This window comes from Orcinus orca, chromosome 18, assembly GCF_937001465.1.
Source record: "Orcinus orca chromosome 18, mOrcOrc1.1, whole genome shotgun sequence".
Lineage (NCBI taxonomy): Eukaryota > Metazoa > Chordata > Mammalia > Artiodactyla > Delphinidae > Orcinus > Orcinus orca.
This window is the reverse complement of record NC_064576.1, coordinates 59,374,598-59,397,166: the sequence shown is the minus strand read 5'-3', so window position 1 is coordinate 59,397,166 and position 22,569 is coordinate 59,374,598. Positions and strand designations below refer to the sequence as shown.

The 22,569-nt window shown below is 36.5% G+C and overlaps 1 protein-coding gene across 4 annotated transcripts in view; it reads left to right on the top strand.

Moving 5' to 3' along the window:
- Positions 1-21,955, top strand: part of SUCLA2 (succinate-CoA ligase ADP-forming subunit beta) — a 48,230-nt gene extending 26,275 nt beyond the window's left edge. For 2 of the 4 annotated variants that reach the window (XR_007473039.1, XR_007473041.1), the window contains exons 5-12: positions 1,097-1,225; positions 4,126-4,264; positions 10,608-10,769; positions 10,864-11,006; positions 15,708-15,828; positions 16,556-16,644; positions 19,959-20,515; positions 21,170-21,955. Coding sequence is in view for 1 of the 4 variants with exons in the window: in XM_004274592.3 (XP_004274640.1) it covers positions 1,097-1,225; positions 4,126-4,264; positions 10,608-10,769; positions 10,864-11,006; positions 15,708-15,828; positions 16,556-16,644; positions 21,170-21,244 (858 nt within the window). In the remaining 3 variants the exon portion in view is untranslated. The remainder of the gene's footprint in view (positions 1-1,096; positions 1,226-4,125; positions 4,265-10,607; positions 10,770-10,863; positions 11,007-15,707; positions 15,829-16,555; positions 16,645-19,958; positions 20,516-21,169) is intronic. The other 2 variants (XR_007473040.1, XM_004274592.3) reach the window with 2 other exon arrangements.
- Positions 21,956-22,569: the final 614 nt, after the last annotated feature.

Sequence of the window (22,569 nt, the reverse complement as noted above, 5' to 3'; positions counted from 1 at the left end):
GGCTATTGCCATATTTTGAGGATTTGAAGGACTGTATTGTTCTCCAAACAGTAATGAATATAATATTATTCCTTTACATTATACCTTGAAATGAATTTGTTACTGAAACACTTAGGTACTGGGATAGAAAAGTGAAATTAGTCTTTTGAGGTTTTTTTTTTTCTGGATTAAGAATAATATATTCACTGTAGAAATTTTTTTTAAAATAGTGACACATAAAATAACAAAAGTCTTATGATTTAATGTTTTATTTCTTATCTTTTTTCTGCTTGTGTGAATAGTGGGAGGGTGCATATTTAAGCACACTTTATGTTAAAAAAAACACAGTTGAGAATAGAATCGAAGGTTTTGTATCATTTTTTCCTAGATTACACTGCTGAGATCATTTTCCTTTCCAGATGCATTAAATAATCTTTAGTAGCATGGTTTTACCATTTCCTTGTTTTTGCATGTTAAGATTATTTCTGGTTTTGTGCATAAATTAGCAAATCTATTAGATAATTTTACTTTGTTTTTTCTTGATTGATTTTAGAAGACTTAAAAGTTAACTTAATTGTTTGGTATTTATCATCTTACCTTCTTATATTGCTCATGATAATAGCCAGAGCTATTCTTTCAAGGTAGGTAGCTTTCTTTTTTACTGACTTCTAGTAGGGCTAGCGCTTATAAAATCAGGACCTTTTGTTCGTTAGGCTTTCCCTATTAAATATCAGTAAACTGTTATATGATTTTTTTAATGTTCTTTAAACAATACTTTAATGTCCCTTCAGTTCTTGTGAAAAATGCATAGGTTATATTTCACATATGTATATGATTATATTAAGTTGTTTGGTATACATTTGTATCTGTTTTTAATCTTTTTCCCTCACAGGTGAGCCATTGTCTTCCTCTTCCTTTTCACTTCTTTTCCATTATTTCAATTGAACACTTAGGGGGGGCATTGTGCAGGTGATGCAAGGATAAATTCTCAAGGGAATTTAAAAATAGTGGGGAGTGATAGATGTATAAGTCTATAGTGTACACAAATAGATTTTAAGACTTTATTGACGGTTCCAAAATAAAATCTAGATATTTTGGCTGTTTCCCCTCCTGCTAGGGTCCTGTATTGATAGGAAGTTCTCAAGGTGGTGTCAACATTGAAGATGTTGCTGCTGAGACTCCTGAGGCCATAGTTAAAGAACCTATTGATATTGTAGAAGGCATCAAAAAGGAACAAGCTGTTCGGGTATGTTGTACTCCGAAACATTTCTAGCTTTTGATTGGATAATTACAACCCTTAAAGAGAATTAACTGTGTAAGTGAAGTGATTGACAAAACTTCTTAAAAAATTTTTTTGAGTGTCAAGGCATGTTAACATGTAGTTTGAAATTGCAACTTTTTAGAAGTATCTAAAGCGTTTTTCTTCATATCCTTCATAAATATTTTACTATGTATCTTTAAAAGATAAGGATTCTTTTAAAATAGCCACTATACCATTCCATCCCTAGTAAAACTAACAATAACTTCTTAATATCATCACTTACCCAGTCATTCAAATTCCCTAATTGTCTCAATTTTTTTTTTCTTTTACAGTTTGAGTTGGGATCCACATAAGTTCTTTCATTGTGGTTGGTTAATAGGTCTCATAGGTCTTCTTCTAGTTTATAGGTTTCCTTTCCCTCACTTTCTTCATCCATTTTCTTTCATTTTGTTGAAGAACCTGGGTTAATTATACTTTATTGTTTTTCACAGTCTGGATTTTACATCCCCATGGTGGCATTTAACATGTCCTATCCCCCCTTTATTTCCTGTAAGTTGTATGGAATGGTAGGGACACTGTCTCATATATCCCTACGATAGATAAGTGATTTTATTTTTGGGGGGTTTTATGGACGCTTTTAAGAATCTGTTTAAAGCTGTGGACTTTCTCTCAGTGTATGTACACACTCGGTAAATTTTGCCTACAGTTTCACTAGTTTTCTGTACCATCCTTCTTGTGTGCCTCTTCCTCCCATTCGATTCCCACCCCACCCAAAAAAAGCCCCCCAAAAGAAAAACTTAACCATGAAGTTTAGTATTATGGCCTGTGAGAGTTGCTTGTTAATGTTTGTAATACTGCTAATTAAATTGTTTAGCTTATATATAAAAAATGAGTGACCCATCTTAAAAAGAAGTTTGAATATTAAAGTTTGAATGAAATTAACATCTCTTAATAGGAAACTGTCAAAAGAAGCTTATGGTATCGAAGTACAGTAGAGCAGGAACTTTGACTGATACAAAGATTTCCCTGCTAAAGCATGAAGAAAGTCATTTAGGCAAGTGAATGGTATAAATGTTTAAAGGGGACAGAGATTTGATTCATTAGGTAGTTATGTGAGAGTGATGACTAGAGACTTAAATTTAAATGAGAAAGAAAACACTTGGTTTACAAGAATACTTGAAGGAATAATCTACTAAGATTGTACCTTTTTGAGTGATGGGTGAACAGAAATAGTTCCCAGCACAGTGCTAGACAAAGTAATTTCATACTGGGCTGATCAGAATTCTTCTGTAATTCTCAGGTGTTTACATTTAAAACAGTAGATTGTAACCTAGTGAAAATCTTTCTAAATGAAATGGTACTTTATTTCTCATCATTCTTTTTTTTGAAATGTTTTAACCCAAAATTACATTTCTTAGTTTGATCATCCACTTTATTTTCATTTGATTATTTGCATTTGTCTTCTTGCAAGAATCACATTCACTTTCAAAGAATTTAATATTTTCTGTTATTGAAAGTCAGATATATTGTAGCCTTAGATAGCAATTGGAAGAGAGGAAAAAACTACTCCATAGGTTTCCTGATCAGCTGCAACAGTTAGGATAAAAAAAGAGACATGTGGCTTCTATACCAGTGGTTCAGAATTGCTTATACAACTTTAAAATATTATGGAGTTTTGGTCCACTATAGAACTTGTGAACCACAACTTCTGGGTTGAGACCTTGGTGTATGCATTTTTAAAAAAGCTCTTCAGGGCTTCCCTGAAGAGCACAGTGGATAAGAATCTGCCTGCCAATGCAGGGGATACAGTTTCGATCCCTGGCCCGGGAAGATCCCACATGCCGCAGAACAACTAAGCCCACGCGCCTAGAGCCCGTGCTCCGCAACAAGAGAAGCCACCACAATGAGAAGCCCGTGCACTGCAACGAAGAGTAGCCCCTGCTCGCCACAACTAGAGAAAGCCCATGTGCAGCAACGGAGACCCAACACAGCCAAAAATAAATAAATAAATAAATAAAAATTGAAAGGAAAAAAAAAGCTCTTCAGGTATATTTAGGGAGGAATCTCTGCTCAAGACTGTAAACTTTTCTACTAGATTAGAAGCTTAAGTACCTGTATATCTTTTGAATCTAGCATATATTAGGTGTTCAGTAGATTTTTGAATGAATGGGATAATACTTGTTTGACTGGATGTGTCTTCATTGCTTGGTAGACACTCTTCATAAATTACCTAAAAGGTAAAATAGGGTGAGTTAATATTTTGGCCATTGGACCATTTGGATTATCAGTCTGCCTTTTATATGTAGTTTTAATAAAATATAAGTCTCTATTTTCAGTTTAGGTTGGCCATAAGGCTTAGTGGTAGTATGGAGGCTATGGAATAACACAGGAACAGGAATTGAGGCGAATGACAAGTCATTTGACCTCTCTGAATCTCTTTCTTTTTTTTTTTTTTTTTTTGCGGTACGCGGGCCTCTCACTGTTGTGGTTCCTCCCATTGTGGAGCAAAGGCTCCGGATGCGCAGGCTCAGCGACCATGGCTCACGGGCCCAGGCGCTCTGCTGCATGTGGGATCTTCCCGGACCGGGGCACGAACCCGTGTCCCCTGCATCGGCAGGCAGACTCTTAGCCACTGCGCCACCAGGGAAGCCCTGAATCTCTTTCTTTGTAAAATGGGCATACTACCTGCTTTGTGAGGATTTTGAATAAAAACTTTTGTTTAACCATTTAGTGATAGTAGATGCTATTTTAGTGATTAATGTTTGACCGTAAATGAGTCATGTTTATTATTTAAATGATAAACTACAAGGTTTTTTATTTGTAATAATTTAATGTTGATTGGATGTATACAGCATTCCTATAATAAAGAGACAAATTAATTTCAGCTTGCACAGAAGATGGGATTTCCAGCCAATATTGTGGATTCTGCAGCAGAAAACATGATCAAGCTTTACAACCTTTTTCTGAAATATGATGCAACCATGGTAGAAATAAATCCAATGGTAGAGGATTCAGACGGAGCTGGTAAAGTATCTTTTATCAAACATTGATTGTCTGTTTATCCACTTATCATATTCTTCACCGAGGAAGTTGAACTCATAAGGAAGTGAACTCATTTCTATGTAGAAGCTTATTTTATAATGAAAAGAGTGAATGTGAACAAATATTAAAGAGACCCTTTAAAACAAACAGCTTAAATATATATTTATGTACACACAGAGGGGTTAAAGCTGCACTGTATGGCAGCTACCAGTCACATGTGGCAGTTAAAATTAATTGAAATAATATAAGATTAAAATATTTCTCAGTTGCACTAGTTACATTTCAAGTGCTCTGTAGCCCCATGTATTGGACAGCTCTGTATCGGACAGCACACATAAAGAACAATTTCATCATTGCAGAAATTTCTGTTGGGCAGTGATGGATTAGAGTATCCACTACAGTAGTGAATAAATAGTTGTAGTTTTGGGGAATTAGCCATTTTAGTCTCCCCAGGTTTCAAACTTTAGAGACACCATGATTGTTATTGTACAAAGTGTGTATTCTGATGCTAGAGTCATTTAATATTAGGGAAGTAAGATTAGCTTGTCACTTTGACAACTTTTCTTTTACGTATGTTTAAAAGGTAAATCAGGTTTTGAATTATGCCTTCCATGTATAGTTTTTCTAAAAATATAAGTTGCTTTATTGTAGCCTAAATTTTTCTTGATATTTTACATTAATTACTTCTGTTGCTGTAATTTGTTTGATTTTGTTTCAAGTCTCTTTGGACATTTCTAATCTTCTTAAGCATTTGTAGATCTCTTTCACTTTTATACTTCTAATTAGTTATATTCATTATTATAGAAGTCAATTTTTAGCTGGTCATTTATATGGTTGTATAAAGAAAAATGAGTAAATTTTCTTGTGATTGTAGAGGTAGTTTATAAAACTAAAAATAATTAAATTTTTTTAAAGAGTGAGGGCTGATGCACATTTTAAAAATGAAATGTCCAGTGAAGGAGAATTATCTGTATGAAACCGATATTTTTTTTTTAAGGGAGGCAGTTCTTACCTATTTATTCTTTTAGATTGGCATTACTTAATCCTTTGTGGGTCAAGGACAAATTTTAAGAAATGCAGTGAAAATTGCATGAAAGTGAGTAACCCTCACCAAGGAGTCTGCACCAGTGTTCCCATGTGTGCATGTGCATATGCACTGTTTTTCATGCAGTTTAGGGGTTCTCAAACTCCTTGAAGCCTTTGGTCCTGCATTTGGTACTTGGATGTCAAATTACTAACTCCTATTGCTAGGCAACCTTTAGAATCCTTTTGTCAGGTTTCAAAACCGATCATTCTGGAATTTTTTTTTTTTTTTTTTGCTGTACGTGGGCCTCTCACTGTTGTGGCCTCTCCCGTTACGGAGCACAGGCTCCGGACGCGCAGGCTCAGTGGCCATGGCTCACGGGCCCAGCCGCTCCGCAGCATGTGGGATCTTCCCGGACCGGGGCATGAACCCGTGTCCCCTGCATCAGCAGGTGGACTCTCAACCACTGCGCCACCAGGGAAGCCCCATACTGGAATTTTATTGGAATTGTATTCATCCTATAAATTGTTGGGGAAAAATTAACATCTTCCTAGTAATCAGTTTTTCCAACTAGAAATACCTATTTTTCCATTTATGTAAGTCTTGATTTATACTTTTTTAAGTAAGACTTATTTTCTTTGGGTAGTATTATATTTCTTTTTAGATTTATTTGTAGAAGTATATTTTTGTTGCTATTTTGATTGGGATCTTTTCTGCCATTGTATTTTCTTACTGTTTATTGCGGTATACAGAGACTGTTGATTTTGTTCTTCATTTGAAGATTTTAATTCTATTGTTGTATTTGTTTTCTAAGTATTCTAAGTATACTTTGGTTTCCTATAGTAAAGTTTATTTAAAAAAATATGTTCCCTCTATTTAACGAAAAAATAGCAAATACTATATGCTAGGCACTATTGTAAGAACTTTTCAGATATGGACCCCTATAGCTCATTAAATGTTTATAGCAGTTCTGTGAGGTAGATACTATTACTATCCTTATTTTATAGGTTAGGAAACTGAGTTACCAAGAGGTTAAGTGACTTGCCCGGGGACACATGGCTAGTGGTAGAACTGGGCGGTGAATCTAAACAGTCAACTGCAGAATTTGCGCTCTTACATATGACACAGTTGTATGACAGGGATATTTTGGGTAGAGAGTAGTATATCAGCATTATTGGAGTAGGAAGAGATTAGCAATAAGGTATATCTTTTAGGTTAGGAAGCTGTAGCAGTAGTCCAAGCAGGAGGTAACAAAGGCAGTGGGAATGGAAAGGAGAAGGCTTTATTTTACAGATGAGTTCAAGCTCAGGCTCTGTTAGCAGATCTACATTTCTCACAGTACTTCCTTTATATATTTTGAATGGAGGCTTTAGACCAATGCAGACTATGTAGTTATAAACGTATGCAGATTGATATGTTTTATTTATAAGGTTCATATTGAGTTTCAAAAGTAATATTTTTAAAAATAGAAAATATAGATATTTGTCTCCTTTTGGTACCAAGTTACCATATGACAAGATAGAATACACATTTGGGAAAATTATCATAGTATTCCTTAAAATAGTAGTTTAAGGATATTTTGAATGACTAAATTTGGAGTTATTTCCTTTGTGCACAGTTTTTTTGGAACATATATGCTGCATAGAATGAAGTATACCTCTTAATTTGTACCGGTTTACTTGTTTGAATAATTGTAAGAAGAAAGCTTATAGACTCTAGACTTATTTTCCTAGTAATGCTCTGAAAACATAGGGTAATATAATATACATATATATATATATATTTGAATACAATTGCTTAAATAGCTTATCATACCATTGCCATCATTGGGGTTTCTGAGAGAGCTTCCAGTGATTACTGATCTTCCCTGACAGAGTTCTAACTAAAATGGATCCGACAACTAAATTACACCATTAGACAGACTTAATAAATCTATTCAAATATGAGGCTTTAACAGGGCAGGCCTTTCACGGATAGACTATGCCTTGGGAATAGCAGTTGGAAATGGTTGCTCGCTGTGGGAAGCTTACTCCCAAGAGGAAGAAGGATTGAGCAGAATTATGCATGCCTAGTTTTATAATATCTAGATTAACTAGACAGATAATTTGTGTCCTTTCCTCTGGGAAGAATTAAGTGGAGACAGTGAGAGACATATCTTATACTAAGCGAATGCGAAAGGAAGCATCAGGAGTGGGGAAGATTTGATCCCGCCGCCTCCCCCCCAAACATTCCTTAGTATTTTCTTTACCCACTGAGCTCAACCATCAAGCCTGTGATCTATCAGGGTGGATGTGGAGCTCTTGACGGAGGAGAGGTTAGCTGTCTGTTTGGGTAATCTTGTTCTGACTTTGAGGCTGCCTTTCCAATCCCAGCCATTGTTCCTTTGGCTATTATATGGGAGCATCTATAGGTAGTTTGGATTTTTACCCCCAGAAATTTCTAAAATGGGTCAAAATAGTACACCAGTATCAGCTTTAAGAAAGTGTTATGCTCAATTCTGAAAATTTATTCTTTTCTGTTTCTGACACCACATTATGTTCAGTCAGGTTGTCTATCGGAATTTCAAAAGTTCATCAGTGAGATTAGATTATGGCATTAAAATACTCTGAAATACTCTAATAGTAGATTACATAAAGACACAGCTGGATTTAAAGTCCAAATGTGATAAAAGTCCAGAGGACCTAGAGAACTGAAGTCCCAAGTCACATTCTCTTATCTGAGTTAGAAGTTCAAAGAAATTAATGTTCTTTCTAATTTTGTAAATATTTTGATTGAATGAGAGGGTATGAATTCTAGATAGTTTTAAAATTCTTTTAGCCATGGCAATTTGGACTGTCTGTCACAGGAATGGGTAGAGTTTCTTTGTGATCTCAGAAGTTATATTATTTGAATTTCAGATCTCTTATGTGCCTGAATTCTAAAAGTGTACAAAAGGTTAATAATACATATAAGTTTATCACAGCTTTGACCCTCAATTACCAAATTTGGAGAAACCCCTCCCCCCAAACTCAAGCCATTCCCACTGCCAGGGACAGTGATCTCAGGCACAATAATATTCTCAGAACCATGTACTTCGTTTTATCAAGGGTCATGGCAGAAACTCAGTGAAAGCTGAATGAAAGAGAATGGACTGATATTAGTCTCCCCAGGATGCCAGTTGTCTTGATTATCTTACCTATGGACCTGAAATCAGTAGAGAGAAATCTCCAAGTAAGGAATTAATTTTGGCCTGGTGCATTTGTGACTTCTAGGGGGGAAGAAACCCAAAATGTACATTTCTTAAAAGTTTTTCCTCTTTTGAACACTATGAATTGAGTATGGGCTCTGTTTACTGATATTACACATACCCTTGCTGTTAGCAGAATTGTCAGTGGCTGGTTCTGCTGACTGTTGCAGAGCTCAGGTCTAGGAAATATGCTTCCTAGGTATTTCACCCCAAGTATGTTTTTATTGGAGAATCACCATCACCTGAGTGAACCTGTCTTTATCTTCTTGAGTCTATATACTTTAGAGGCCTACTAAGGATTAATGCCTTTACTATGTGTTCCTCATTGTTTTTTGAATGGCATGTTAATTTTATTAATTTAATAGATATACGGTTGACTCTTGAACAACACTAATTTGAACCATGAGGGTCCACTTATAAGCAGATTTTTTTTTCAATAAGTATGTACTACAGTAGTACTACATAATCTGTGGTTGGTTGAATCTTTGGATGCAAAACTGCAGGTATGAAGGGCCAACTGTAAAGTTATATGCAGATTTTTTTGCTAACATATCTTGAGCACTTTTTGCATTTACTAAAGCATTCTTCTAAAACACTTATTTTAATATTTGTAAAATTTGTCATATATAGATATGCCACAATTTATAACTATAAATTTATAAATGATTATCAAAATACAAGGGATCTGAAGGATCACAATCCCAGAAACATACATATTGTCATTCACCAGTGATTTCAGATATTGTACTTTTTAGTTCCAAATTTTCAATATGGTTCCTTTCATAGTTTTATTTTCTGCTGAGATTACTTATGTGGTGCTTTATTATGACCATATTTTCCCTTAAATCATTAAACATGTTTAAAATAGCTATTTCACAGTCCTCTGATACTTTAAAATTTGAGTCATCTTGAGTTTGGTTTCTTTTGACTGCTTTGTCTCTTTATTTTTGGTTACATTTTCCTGTTTCTTCACAGATCTAGTAATTTCTAGTTGTATACTAGACATTTTGGGAGACTGAATTCTGTCAGCTTCCTCTGAAAGAATGTTGGTTTTTGTTGTTAATAGTTAATTTGGCTGACTCTAAACTTTGTCTCTTGTTTTGTGCAACAGCTGAAACTGCTCAGTTCTTTTAGCCTCTATCTGTTCAGGAATAAGGAGAAAGTTGTAGTTACATTGGAGCAAGGAAGGGATAGAATACATATTGAAAGCTAAAGTCAGAGAATTAACCTTCATAAGGGCCATTTTGGTAGAGTGCTGCAGGTAAAAGCCTGATTAGAGTGGATTTAAGAGAGAATGGCAGGAGAAAAACTTGTACTGGTATAGGGCGTTTTTTAAGCAGGGCTTGGCAGATGTAGTCTCAGTTACTGCTACTTCTCTACTTGTTCTTCTCCTTCTTCCTTTACCCTTTCTTTCTTCTTTCTTCTTCATAACATGTTAAAAATATAAAACCCTTTGTAGGCTCACAGGCCATAAAAAAACCAGCACAGGCTGAATCTGGCCCATAGGCCATAGTTTGCTGACCCCAGGTTTAAAGAGACAACTCTTTCCGTGAGTTATGTTGTATAGAAAGAGGAGAGTAAGGGGGTGGGGGGAGGTAGGGAGTAAAGAGTTTTTTCTTTCTTTTTATTGAGGTGGGGGAAAGAACAGCATTTTTACAAGTCAGTTTGATTTAGCCAATAGAAAAGTGGGATGGGGTGGAATTTACAGTACAAGAAAGAATTAGTGGAACAATCCCTTTGAGTTGAGACCCTGGGCTCAAGCAAAGGAGTTAGCTAGGAGCATGGACAGTTAATTCTTGGTAATTAAAAAGAAAATTAAATGGTTTTGAGGGTTTTTTTTTCCCTTCTTTATCTGTTGCTTAGGATAGGTGTAGAACCAGTAACTTTGATGGGGCAGTTTTAATTTTCACATATTCTTTTTCAAGAAACAGTTTGAATTAATTGTGAAGATAAATTGAAATACTTTCAGTAAGTAACAAAATGTGTTTTTCTTCTGAGGTCAAAAATATTTGATTACTGTATAGTTTATTGTGTCTATCTTGAAATTAACATCACTTTATTTTTTTCCTTCAAAGTGCTATGTATGGATGCAAAGATCAATTTTGATTCTAATTCAGCTTATCGCCAGAAGAAAATCTTTGACCTACAGGACTGGACCCAGGAAGATGAAAGGGACAAAGATGCAGCTAAGGCAGATCTCAACTACATTGGCCTAAATGGAAATATAGGCTGTCTAGGTACCACCTGTTTTTATGTTAAGAGTTGGATTGGCTAAGCTTAATTTATTTTCTTTGTTTGTTGCTTATACAAATCATTTTCCCTTCTTGATAGTAAATGGTGCTGGTTTGGCAATGGCCACAATGGATATAATAAAGCTTCATGGAGGGACTCCAGCCAACTTTCTTGATGTTGGTGGTGGTGCCACAGTCCATCAAGTAACAGAAGCATTTAAACTTATCACTTCAGATAAAAAGGTAGGGGCAGAACTTATGTTTTAGAATTTGAATGGAGAGAAGTAACTTGATTAATTAGTAAATGTGGTCGTTATAGTAGTTGAGCGTTAAAGTTCAAAAGTCCTCAATAGTTTGGAAAAGTTTGCTGAAATCAATAAAATAAAAGTTAGCAAGAAAGAAAGATAAACTTTCTCATTGTGATTTAGAAAACAAGGTGAAGAAATACTGGATGGTATTAGATAATACTATAAACGGTAGTGATTTGGCATGAGAACCCATTACTATAGAAAAAATTTTTGGAGCTGTTAGTTAATAAAAAAGCCAGAAATCTGGAAAGTCTGTAAAGCTAAAAAGAAAATAAAAACCATCTTTTCTATCCAGACATAGCTTTTGTTACTATTGATTTGATTTATTTTCTTTAAGACTTGTTAATGCTTATATATTTCACACATACACTCATACACATTGCATATGTATCATTCTAGAAACAGCTTTATTAAGATATAATTCATGGGGCTTCCCTGGTGGCGCAGTGGTTAAGAATCTGCCTGCCAATGCAGGGGACACGGGTTCAAGCCCTTATCCGGGAAGATCCCACATGCTGCGGAGCAACCAAGCCCGTGTGCCACAACTACTGAGCCTGCACTCTAGAGCCCGCACGCCACAACTACTGAGCCCGTGTGCCACAACTACTGAAGCCTGTGCACCTAGAGCCCATGCTCTGCAACAAGAGAAGCCACCGCAAGGAGAAGGCTGTGCACCACAAGGAAGAGTAGCCCCCGCTCACCGCAACTAGAGAAAGCCCACACGTAGCAACGAAGACCCAGTGCAGCCAAAAATAAATGAATAAAATAAATAAAAATAAACCAAAAAAACCCCCAAAAACCTGGCTTCCAAAAAAAAAAAAAGATATAATTCACATGCCATATATTTCACCCATTCATATATATATCTTTCAATACACACTCAATTTTGAGTCTTTTTTTGCTAACATCTCTTGAGCACTTTTTGTGTAAAGTATTATTCTAAAACACTCATTGTAATGTTTGCATAATCTGTCATATATAGATATGCCATAATTTATAGTTACGAATTTATAAATGATTATCAGAATACAAGAGATGTGAAGCATTGTGATCCAAGAAACAGACATATTATCATTCATCAGGTATTATTTTAAGGAATATATCTACTGTGTGACCAATGTGGGTTTTTGTTTGTTTTTTTTTTTTTGCGGTACGCGGGCCTCTCACCGCTGTGGCCCCTCCCGCCGCGGAGCACAGGCTCCAGACGCGCAGGCCCAGCGGCCACGGCCCACGGGCCCAGCCACTCCACGGCATGTGGGATCCTCCCGGACCGGGACACGAACCTGTGTCCCCTGCATCGGCAGGCGGACTCCCAACCACTGCGCCTCCAGGGAAGCCCCAATGTGGGTTTTTTTAAGGCTTATGGAAATAAGATAATGGCCTTCATGTAACTAGTCTTACTGAATTTAGACTGAGAATTTGTCATTGGTAGGGATCAAGATACCTTGAACTGTGTTGAGAATTGAATGAGTTGGGCAAGGGGAAGGAAATGTGCAGAGGCATGGGGTCCAGAGAGGGCCACTGTGTTCATGGATTGGTAAGATGCTTATGCATAAAGATATAGCATTATTGGGATGAATGATAAGGAGTAATGTTGGCAAATTGAGACCCAGGTTGTGAAGATCCCTGTATCTATAGCTAAGGAGTTTTGAATTTAATACTTCTACCCCAGCACATTTACAAATACATATATCAACTCCTTACCTTTTTGTTTTTTTATTTTTAAAAAAGAAGTTAATTCTGCTAGTAAAGGGTGAAATGGGGAATAGGGAGACACTGGCAGGAGATATCAATTTGGTTATTATACCTGCTTGTTGGGAAGGATGAAGAGGTCCATAACAAAGGCAGTGTCAGTAAGAATAAAGCAAGGAAACCTACACTGCTGAGATAGAATCCTTAAGTTCATTTTTTTCCTTTTTGGGCGTGGCATGGGGAGGGATTGGTTAGGAGTTCTGGCTGCAGAGAATCATTGGTTGGTGATATCTTTTGTGCTGTCAGAAGCAAAGTAAAGAAATTTGGTATTTTTGAATGAATGTGTTAAGTTTGCCCTGTGGTGATTATACCTGGTAGATAGTTGTAGAGATATTCTTCCTATAATGGTCAGATGTGTATTTGAGAGTCCTCAGTATATTGAGAAAAGCTGAAGTGTTAGGCGTTGGTGATATGACTCATGCAAGTGATTTGAGGAAACCAAGAATGGAACCTGGCTCCTCCCACCCAGTGCTGAAGGATTGAATAAGGAAGGAAGACCCTATAAAAGAGGGAGAGAACAAACTGACAGTGATGGTTGCAGATCAGGAGAGAGTGGTGACATCGAAGGCCAGGGTGAAGAGTTCTGGGAAGTAAGGGAATGGGCAGTAATGTTAGATGCTGAAAGAGAGGAGAGGGGGACAGAGGCCAGGCTGCAGTGGGTTGAGTTGTGATTGGGAATTGAGGGTGTGGAGCCATACAGGAGAGTTACTCTTTCGGTGGTGGGGTCTGAGGAGGCACAGAAGGACGTAGTGCTCGCAGTTGAGTGGAGGTCGGCTTGAGAAGAGCTGTGCAGTGTATGCGTGTTTGTGTAGAAGACCAAGAAGATGGGTTGTTTCTAGCTGGAGAAGAGATTTGAAGATAAAGAAGAGAGTGAATATAGCTAAAGGAGTGGAGACCTGGAGGAGACACAGTACAGTAATTAGTGATGAGGTTAGTTTTGGAGAGGAGGTTACTCCTTAAGGTATTACTGGAAAAGGAAGATCATATGCTAGAAGTTAGAGAGTTTGAAGTGGGATAGGAGGCTCATGAAGAAGGTTGAAAGGTATGAGTCAAACTATTGCTGATGAATCATTATTATACTGCTCTTCAGGTTATGCTCGTGTTTCACAGGTTTGGTGTTTGGTTTTGTTTTTTCCCACTCTTTTACTTTTCTTGAAGTTGGAATGGATAAACTAATAGGCTGGAATCATGCATTATTTGAATGGGGACGCAGGTAGACTGGGTATGAGAGAGGAGTGGCTATGAGGAAGCTGAGTGTGCCCACGACAGTGTCATTGGTTTGCTCAGCTGTGGCTTCTAGGCTCTATAGTGAAGCATGCCAGATTGGAGGAGAGCTGATAGACTGGTTGATTAGGAAGGGGTTGAGGGACTAGAGACTTTAAAAGATTGGATTTGATAGAGTTAGAGATGAAAGGCGTTAAGTGAAAGGAGAGGAGGTTGAGCAAGAGTGGGATTTAGACATTTGATATTGTAGAGACATTCATTCTGGTCAGGTCAAGGATTTGTCCTTGGTAGTAATCAGTTGATATGGACTGGAGGTAAAAGTGACATGGTAGAGCTCCAGTCACTTTGAGGCTCAAGTGCTAGATGATGCCTGTGGTGCGTACTGTAGCTATCCCACATGCGGCGGGAGGGGGTGAGATGGGACGGTGCCAGAGTCCACTGTAAATTCTGTTCCATTATGAATTCTAGACCTTTATTTCTTGAAGTATAGAAATAATAGTGGTAAAGATAAGGAATGCTTAGTATAACTCAGTGTGTCTCAACTTTTTTCCTGTCATGGCATTCACAGAAAGTAACATTTCAGTGGGGCATGGGAGGTACGTGGAGAAGGTTGCTTGTTGTCAGAGGCCACTGGCTCAAGGTGCCAGCCGTCCCAGAACCTTCCTAATTGCTCTAAGGCAGCGGTCCCCAATCTTTTTGGCACCAGGGACTGGTTTCGTGGAAGACAGTTCTTCCACGGACGGGGTGGGGGTGGGGGATGGTTCAGGCGGTAACGCGAGCGATGGGGAGCAGTGGGAAGCGATGGGGAGCGGTGGGGAGCGATGGGGAGCGGTGGGGAGCAATGGGGAGCAATGGGGAGCGGCAGATGAAGCTTCGCTCCCTCACCTGCCGCTCACCTCTTGCTGTGCGGCCCAGTTCCTAAGAGGCCATGGACCGCTACCGGTCTGTGGCCCAGGGCTTGGGGACCCCTGCTCTAAGGGGTGAGGGGAACAATATCTTGGTGTGTCTATAACCCATTTCTATCTCACTGGTTGCGAAGTTCTAGTGTAGCTGAATAAACTAAGCCTCTTTTTAAAAAACAAATAAGGTTTTTTTCTAAAGGATAGAAGAACAGCGATTCAGACTATCGGTGTGATGATGAAAGAATGCCAACCCAAATAGGCCCTGGGGTTTGGATGTGATGTGTAGCCAGGAGTGTCCATCCATACAGATGTTGAGTAATTTTGAGGGCCTGGTTTGTGTGAAGAGTTGGTAGAGTTGATGGGGAAAAATGAAGAGATGATAGTTAATGAGGACTAAATTGGAGATCTTACATATGATGTTGTCTTACAACATGGTCTGGGTTAGTAATGTTGGTAATGACTATGCTTAATAGGAAACAAGAAAATGGAATCAGGAGGTCTTGTTAATATGTGACAGGAGAGAAGAGACTGTGAGCCAGGTGTTGAAATTACCCAAGGAGGGGAAATAAGTTTTGCTAGGTGGTGGACTGCACACACTTCAGTGATGAGAGCTGCATGCAGAGAGTATGGCTGTTTGGTCTGAAAATGTTTCCATGAAGTTAACTTTTATCATAAGGCACAGATACTAGTGTTTTCTTGGGAAGGAAGGAAAAACAGTCATTCCTTTAAAATTTTAATCTAAAACATTTTATTGGCAGGTACTGTCTATTCTGGTCAACATCTTCGGAGGAATCATGCGGTGTGATGTTATTGCACAGGGTATAGTCATGGCAGTAAAGGATTTGGAAATTAAAATACCTATTGTGGTACGGTTACAAGGTAAGTGTAAAAGGATCTTGCAGTTGTTCTGTGAACTCTAATTGCTTAAAAGTTCATAATTCCAAGGGGTTTGGTTCATTTAGTTTTAAATTTAGTTTTAAATAGCTGTATATTTTTTTAACATCTTTATTGGAGTATAACTGCTTTACGATGGTGTGTTAGTTTCTGCTCTATCACGAAGTGAATCATCTATACGAATACATATATCCCCATATCCCCTCCTTCTTGCATCTCCCTCCCACCCTCCCTATCCCACCTCTCTAGGTGGTCACAAAGCACCGAGCTGATCTCCCTGTGCTATGTGGCTGCTTCCCACTAGCTATCTTTTATACATTTGGTAATGTATATATGTCCATGCCACCCTCTCACTTTGTCCCAATAGCTGTATTTTTAAAATGAGAGTATAGTAGGGAATTTTTAAAACGTGGGTTAAAAAATTCTAACATTGGAGCAAAATTGTTCATAGTTTTGCTTGCTATAAGTTGATACATTATTTATTTGTTGTACGTATCTTGAATTTTGACTTGTCTGAATTACCATTAATGTGGTACGGCAAAGTATTTCACAAGGTAACTCCAGGTTTTTATAGTATTTGGTTTAGAAGCATTTGTATTAAATGACCAAAGTTAGTTGAAATTTCATATTTGTAAATGTATATTGTGACAAACATTTTAAATGATTTTGTGTAGGTATTTAAAATGTCTATATTTGCATAAATCATTTCCAGGTACACGAGTTGATGATGCTAAGGCACTGATAGCGGACAGTGGACTTAAAATTCTTGCTTGTGATGACTTGGATGAAGCTGCTAAAATGGTAAACAGGTTATGTTGATTTGAGGATAAATTTGCAGTGTATGAAAGATTTATAAACATTTAGATTCTAAAATGAACCAGCTAATATTGCTAATAATGAGTGTTTCAGCTAAACACTAGGAGTATTGAACCCCATATACCTATCACCCATCTTAAACAATTACCAGTTCATGCTCAGTCATGTCTCATCTTATTCTTACCTACTTCCTTCCTTGCCCATGATTATTTTGAAGCAAATCCCAGATATTATATTATTTCATGCTTATCATCATGTATCTGTAAAAGATAAAGGTATTGATGATATAAAGGGATTATTATTACTTGTTTCAGATGGGATAGTGGTATTATGTTTATGTTTTATAAAAAAAGAATTGAGTCAGTGTTGAAATTTCCCTGATTCTCTTAAATATTTTTTGCCTAGGTTCTTTGTTAGAATTAGGATCAAAAGTCTATGCTTGCAGTTGGTTAATATATCACTAAATTTCTTTTTATAGATTCTCCCTTGCCTCTTTTTTTATTCTTAACTTTATTTGTTGAAAAAACCAGGCTGATGGTCTTGTAGTGTTTCCTGTAGTCTGGATTTTAATTATTGTATTCATGGGGTGTCATTTAACATGTTCCTCTGCTCCTGTATTTCCTGTAAACTGGTAGTTCAATCAATAGGTTTGATCATATATGTATTTGATTTTGAGGAGTGGGGAGCAAGAATATTTTATGGTTAATTTTGTGTAATTCCATAAGGAGGTATATAAATGTCAGATAACTTCTCTTTTTGTAATACTAGCAGTCATTGACATTCATAACTTAGATCCAATATTTTATTTATGCAAAGTGGTGATTTTCTAACTCTGTGATTATTTATTATATGGCATACTTATAAAAAGCAAAACTTTCTTGTATCAACTATTTGTTGGCATGAAGTACATTTTTCATAGAAAAAGCAGGATACTTACTTAATTCTTTGGTTTTATTGATCAGTTTTCAAAATAATGGGTTTGTTCCATTATGGCCTACTAAAGTGACCCAGGCTTTTTTGTTTCTTAGTTTTTGTTTTTAGGTGTGTGTGTTGCATGCACGCATGTATGCACATGCTATTTTGAACTCATGGATTTAAATATATTTGATGTGGTTCAGTCCATTTTAGTTATTTTTATTGATGCGTAGATTATCTCATCCTTGGTCAGTGGGAACCTCTTCAGGTTGACTCCTGAGTCCTTCCTACATGCCCTGTGATATGCTTTCTGATATGATGAGATTTTTCAGGCTCATCTTTACATTTCTTGCTGCAGACCTGGAATCAGCCAGATGGTGTTTAGACAGCACAATTTAAGCTTTAAGGGTGCTTACAACTATTGGGTTGTTCATTGTTTCTAGATATTTTTAAGTGGCAAATCTAGGAAAACATGTATTTTTTAAAGAGATAAATACATGAGTACATAACTTCCAATATTTCCAATGCAAATCCAAGGTACAGTTTTTTTTTCTTATCTGATATCTGTTTCTCTTTTTTCCCATTCTGTAGTAACATAAATATTCCTTTGCTTTGTCCCTCAATACAGACATGACAGTTTTAGAATAATAATACCAACAATATGACTGCTGAAAGTAGTTCAAGACTTGTATGTGCAGTTCTTTTTGTCCTTTGAAGTATTTCCCATAATTTGCTGGATTTTAAAATTCACATGAAACGGTTCTCTGTTTTATCCCACCTTTGATGCACGGTTAGCTTCATTGATTTATTTTAAAGGAATTGCTTAAAAATTTTTTTGTTATAATATTTCCAAAGTCAAACTGTAAAACAAGGTATACTTAGAGAATCTAGCCTTTATACCTACTCTTGTTTGTTCCTTCCCCATAGGTAACCAGTTTTTTGGTTTTCTTAGGATTTTTTTGTTCGTCTTTTCACTTTTTAAAAAACAAGCAAATAATGTATGTGTGTATATATAGATGTATGTATACATATATCTCTCCGCTTTCCCACATTATATGATGGTAACATGTATTTTACCTCATTTCTTTTACTTAACACTATATCTTGGTGCACACTCCCTAGTAGATACAGAGATGTTTTTAAATGAGAACTTCTGATTCTTTCCCACCTATGTTTATAGACATTTCACAGAATACTCTCTGGGGCTATATGGTTTAATCAGTAACTAGGCTTTTGAGATTTGCTTTGTTAATGTGATATCTTTTCATAAGAATAATAAAGGTCTTATTTCCTTCTTTAGGACATAATTTGGGAAAAAACTTAGCTAGTAAATAAAATTCAACTGCAGTTTAGAGACAGAGGAATTTACACTCAGTCTTGAGTTTAAATTAAGATTTTGAGCAAGGGAATGAGAAAGTGTTTCAGAAAGCCTGTTTTGACTTTGAGATGTGGAGTCAATTGTTGAAGGGAAGAGTGAAGGACAGTAGGAGTCTGGCTAGTGTAATAAATAGATGTGAGGTGAAGGTAATGGATAGGTTAGAACTTTTCTCTGAAAATATGCTTGTTTGCAATGAGAGCCTGAATTAAGAAAAGCTTTGTGGACATGGAGAGAAAGGAGAAGAATCAATAGGAGGTTGATCAATTAGACCATGAAAAATAAAGTGAACAGTTGATTTTCGTTGTGTCTGTAGTCCTTCTCTACTGAGTAGGAGGTTATGGAAGTCATGACAATATTAAAAATATGAATATTAGCAACTGCTACCATTTATAATTTATTGTGCATGCAATGCTAAGCCTTTTTTTTTCTTCACGTATTATCTTATTTAATACAAGTTTGGTGAAATAATCTCCATTTTTATAGATGAGGAAACAGAGGCTAGATAAATTAACTTACTCAGGATCATGTATCGTAAGCATCAGAGTGGGATCTGAACTCAAGGTGTCTAACTTTAAAACCTTCTCTTAACTACCCTGCTGGGGAGGAGAGAAGCTAAATCTGTTGTTTGGTTTTAGATATGTTTAATTTGTATATGTTGTATGGTACCAGCTGGATATTCCCAGACAGATTATAGAGAGAGCATTGGAATTCAGCTTGATAATTGTTAACTTACTGACAGAAAGTAAAATACTAACTCCTAAACCCAAGCTCCTATCCCAACATTGTAAGTTAAGATTATTTACATTTCTTAAAAGATTTATTTATTTATTTATGGCCGCACTGCGAGGCTTGCGGGATTTTAGCTCCCCGACTAGAGATTAAACTGGGGCCCGGCAGTGAAAGCGCCGAGTCCTAACCACTGGACCACTAGGGAATCGCTTTTATTTAGATGTGCTTTACGTTCTGTAGTATCCAGCTAAGACAGTCACTGTTTCTATCTTTAAAGATAAAGGCAGAAGATCTAAATAGACATTTCTCCAAAGAAGACATACAGATGGCCAACAGGCACATGAAAAAATGCTCAACATCACTAATTATTAGAGAAATGCAAATAAAAACTACAGTGAGTTATCACCTCACACTGGACAGAATGGCCAGTCTGTATTTTAGTCTACAAATAACAAATGCTGGAGAGGGTGTGGAGAGAAGGGAACCCTCCTACACTGTTGGTGGGAATGTAAATTGGTGCAGCCACTATGGAGAACAGTATGGAGGTTCCTCAAAAAACTAAAAACAGAACTACCGTATGATCCAGCAATCCCACTCCTGGGCACATATCCGGAGAAAACCATAATTGGAAAAGATACATGCACCTCTATGGTCATAGCAGCATTATTTACAATAGCCAAGACATGGAAGCAGCCTAAATGTCCATCAACAGATGAGTGGATAAAGAAGATGTAGTATATATATGCAATTGAATACTACTCAGCCATAAAAAAGAATGAAATAATGCCATTTGCAACAACATGGATGGACCTAGAGATCATCATTCTAAGTGAAGTAAGTCAGAAAGAGAAAGACAAATACCATACGATATCACTTATATGTGGAATCTAAAATATGACACAAATGAACTTATTTACAAAACAGAAACAGACTCACAGACATAGAAAACAAACTTAGGGTTACCAAAGGGGAAAGGGAGTTGGGGAGGGATAAATTAGGAGTTGGGGATTAACAGATACAAACTACTATATATAAAAAAATAACCAACAAGGACCTACTGTATAGCACAGGGAACTCTATTCAATATCTATAAGGGATACAGAATCACTTTGCTGTACACCTGAAACTAACACAACTTGTAAATCAACTATAATTTTAAAAAAAGGAAAAAAATATGGATAAAATTTAGGCAATGATGAAGAGATATATACATATATCAGATATGTATCTATTTAATACCTTCTGATATTATGTATATGAATAAAATCCAGTGTGGGTTATGGTGTGGGTTGTGAACAGTGTTAGATTTGACTATCCTTCAAGAGTGGCAAATGCTTATAAGACTGTGAAGTGATTTATAACAATGTCAGAATAGCCCAGATATTTTAAATGAAAAAGACTGAACATGCAATTAATTTTACATTGACCAATCGTTCTGATTCTGTGTTTTTATGAAAATAGAGACAAAGCTTGTTTTTTTCCTTTCAGGTTGTAAAGCTCTCTGAGATAGTGACCTTAGCCAAGCAAGCCCAGGTGGATGTGAAATTTCAGTTGCCAATCTGATTTGAGAACCCAGTGGTTGGCTGAAGATGTTAAATGTGTTATAATTGTTAAAAATACTGAGTTCTGTATTATTATTGTTCCTTTTCTCTTTAGTGTGTGAAGATTGTAATTACCGTCTAGGCACAAAAACTTTTAAAAGCATTTGGTCTGCATTTAATTCTGTACAGAATGGGCTGTTTGTATAAAGAATGTGTAATGCAGTTATCTAGTTTGTTTTGTTGCAGCTTTCTTTCTCAGTTTTGCAGAATGTCACTTGCAATATGCCAGTTTATTGTTGGGTACAGCATTCTTCATTGATAAGAGTCTTATGAATGAAATAAATATGAAGACAAAGCTTTATTCTTTAGTGTCAGAAATGTATTATATCTAATAACTTGTTTCATTAGTAGAGCAGTGTATTAAAACAATGTTTATATAAGAAGTGTCTATCTTCAACACCAAATACCTAACTAAATATATCAGTCACTATTTATAAACAGACCTTTCAAACACTCCCCAGAATATTCTTTTAAGTATTTCAGGAAAGTAACTTGTGAATTATTTGAGCATTGTTTTAATCATTACAGAACATTGATATCTGCAAGTCCTCATGATCTTGTGGTATTGAGAAGAACCTGTAGGTTTGTATCATGTAAGGATATATTTACTAAGGACCTTGGCAGACAAAATTAACAATGTCAATTTAAATTAATAAAAAATCTCCCAATGTGATTTGCATTAATGTTTTTTTTTTCTTTCTTAAGTAAACACAGTGAAGGTGATGTGTTTATCATTGCACTAAACACCTCTCAGGAACTGATTTGTAGATCATGTACTGGGGCATGATATTACATATTATAAAGCGATCTACAGATATTTCAGTTGAATTCTACTGTTTATGTGTGTGCCATCTGGTACCTTCTCGAAAAAGTCCACATTGTCTTTTGTGTCCCAATTTGTGTATGTATGTGTGTGTGTGTGTGTATGTATATATGTACATGTCCATCTTTTCTTCATTGCATAGAACAGTTGATATTTAACTATTAACAATGTTCAGACCATGTGATAATAACAGTGTAAGTACCATGGAAGGAAATACCAGCCAAGCAGTAGACTATGTATGTAAACATACTGGTGAATTTGAGAACTTACACCTATTTCTTAAAACGTGATCTCTCTCTCTCTCCCTCTCTCCCTCTCTCCCTCTCTCTCTCTCTCTCTCTCTCTCTCTCTCTCTCTCTCTCTCTCTCTCTCTCTCTCACACACACACACACACACACACACACACACACACCACACACACACACACAATGAGAGGCCGCATAGCATAATTGATTATGAGCGCA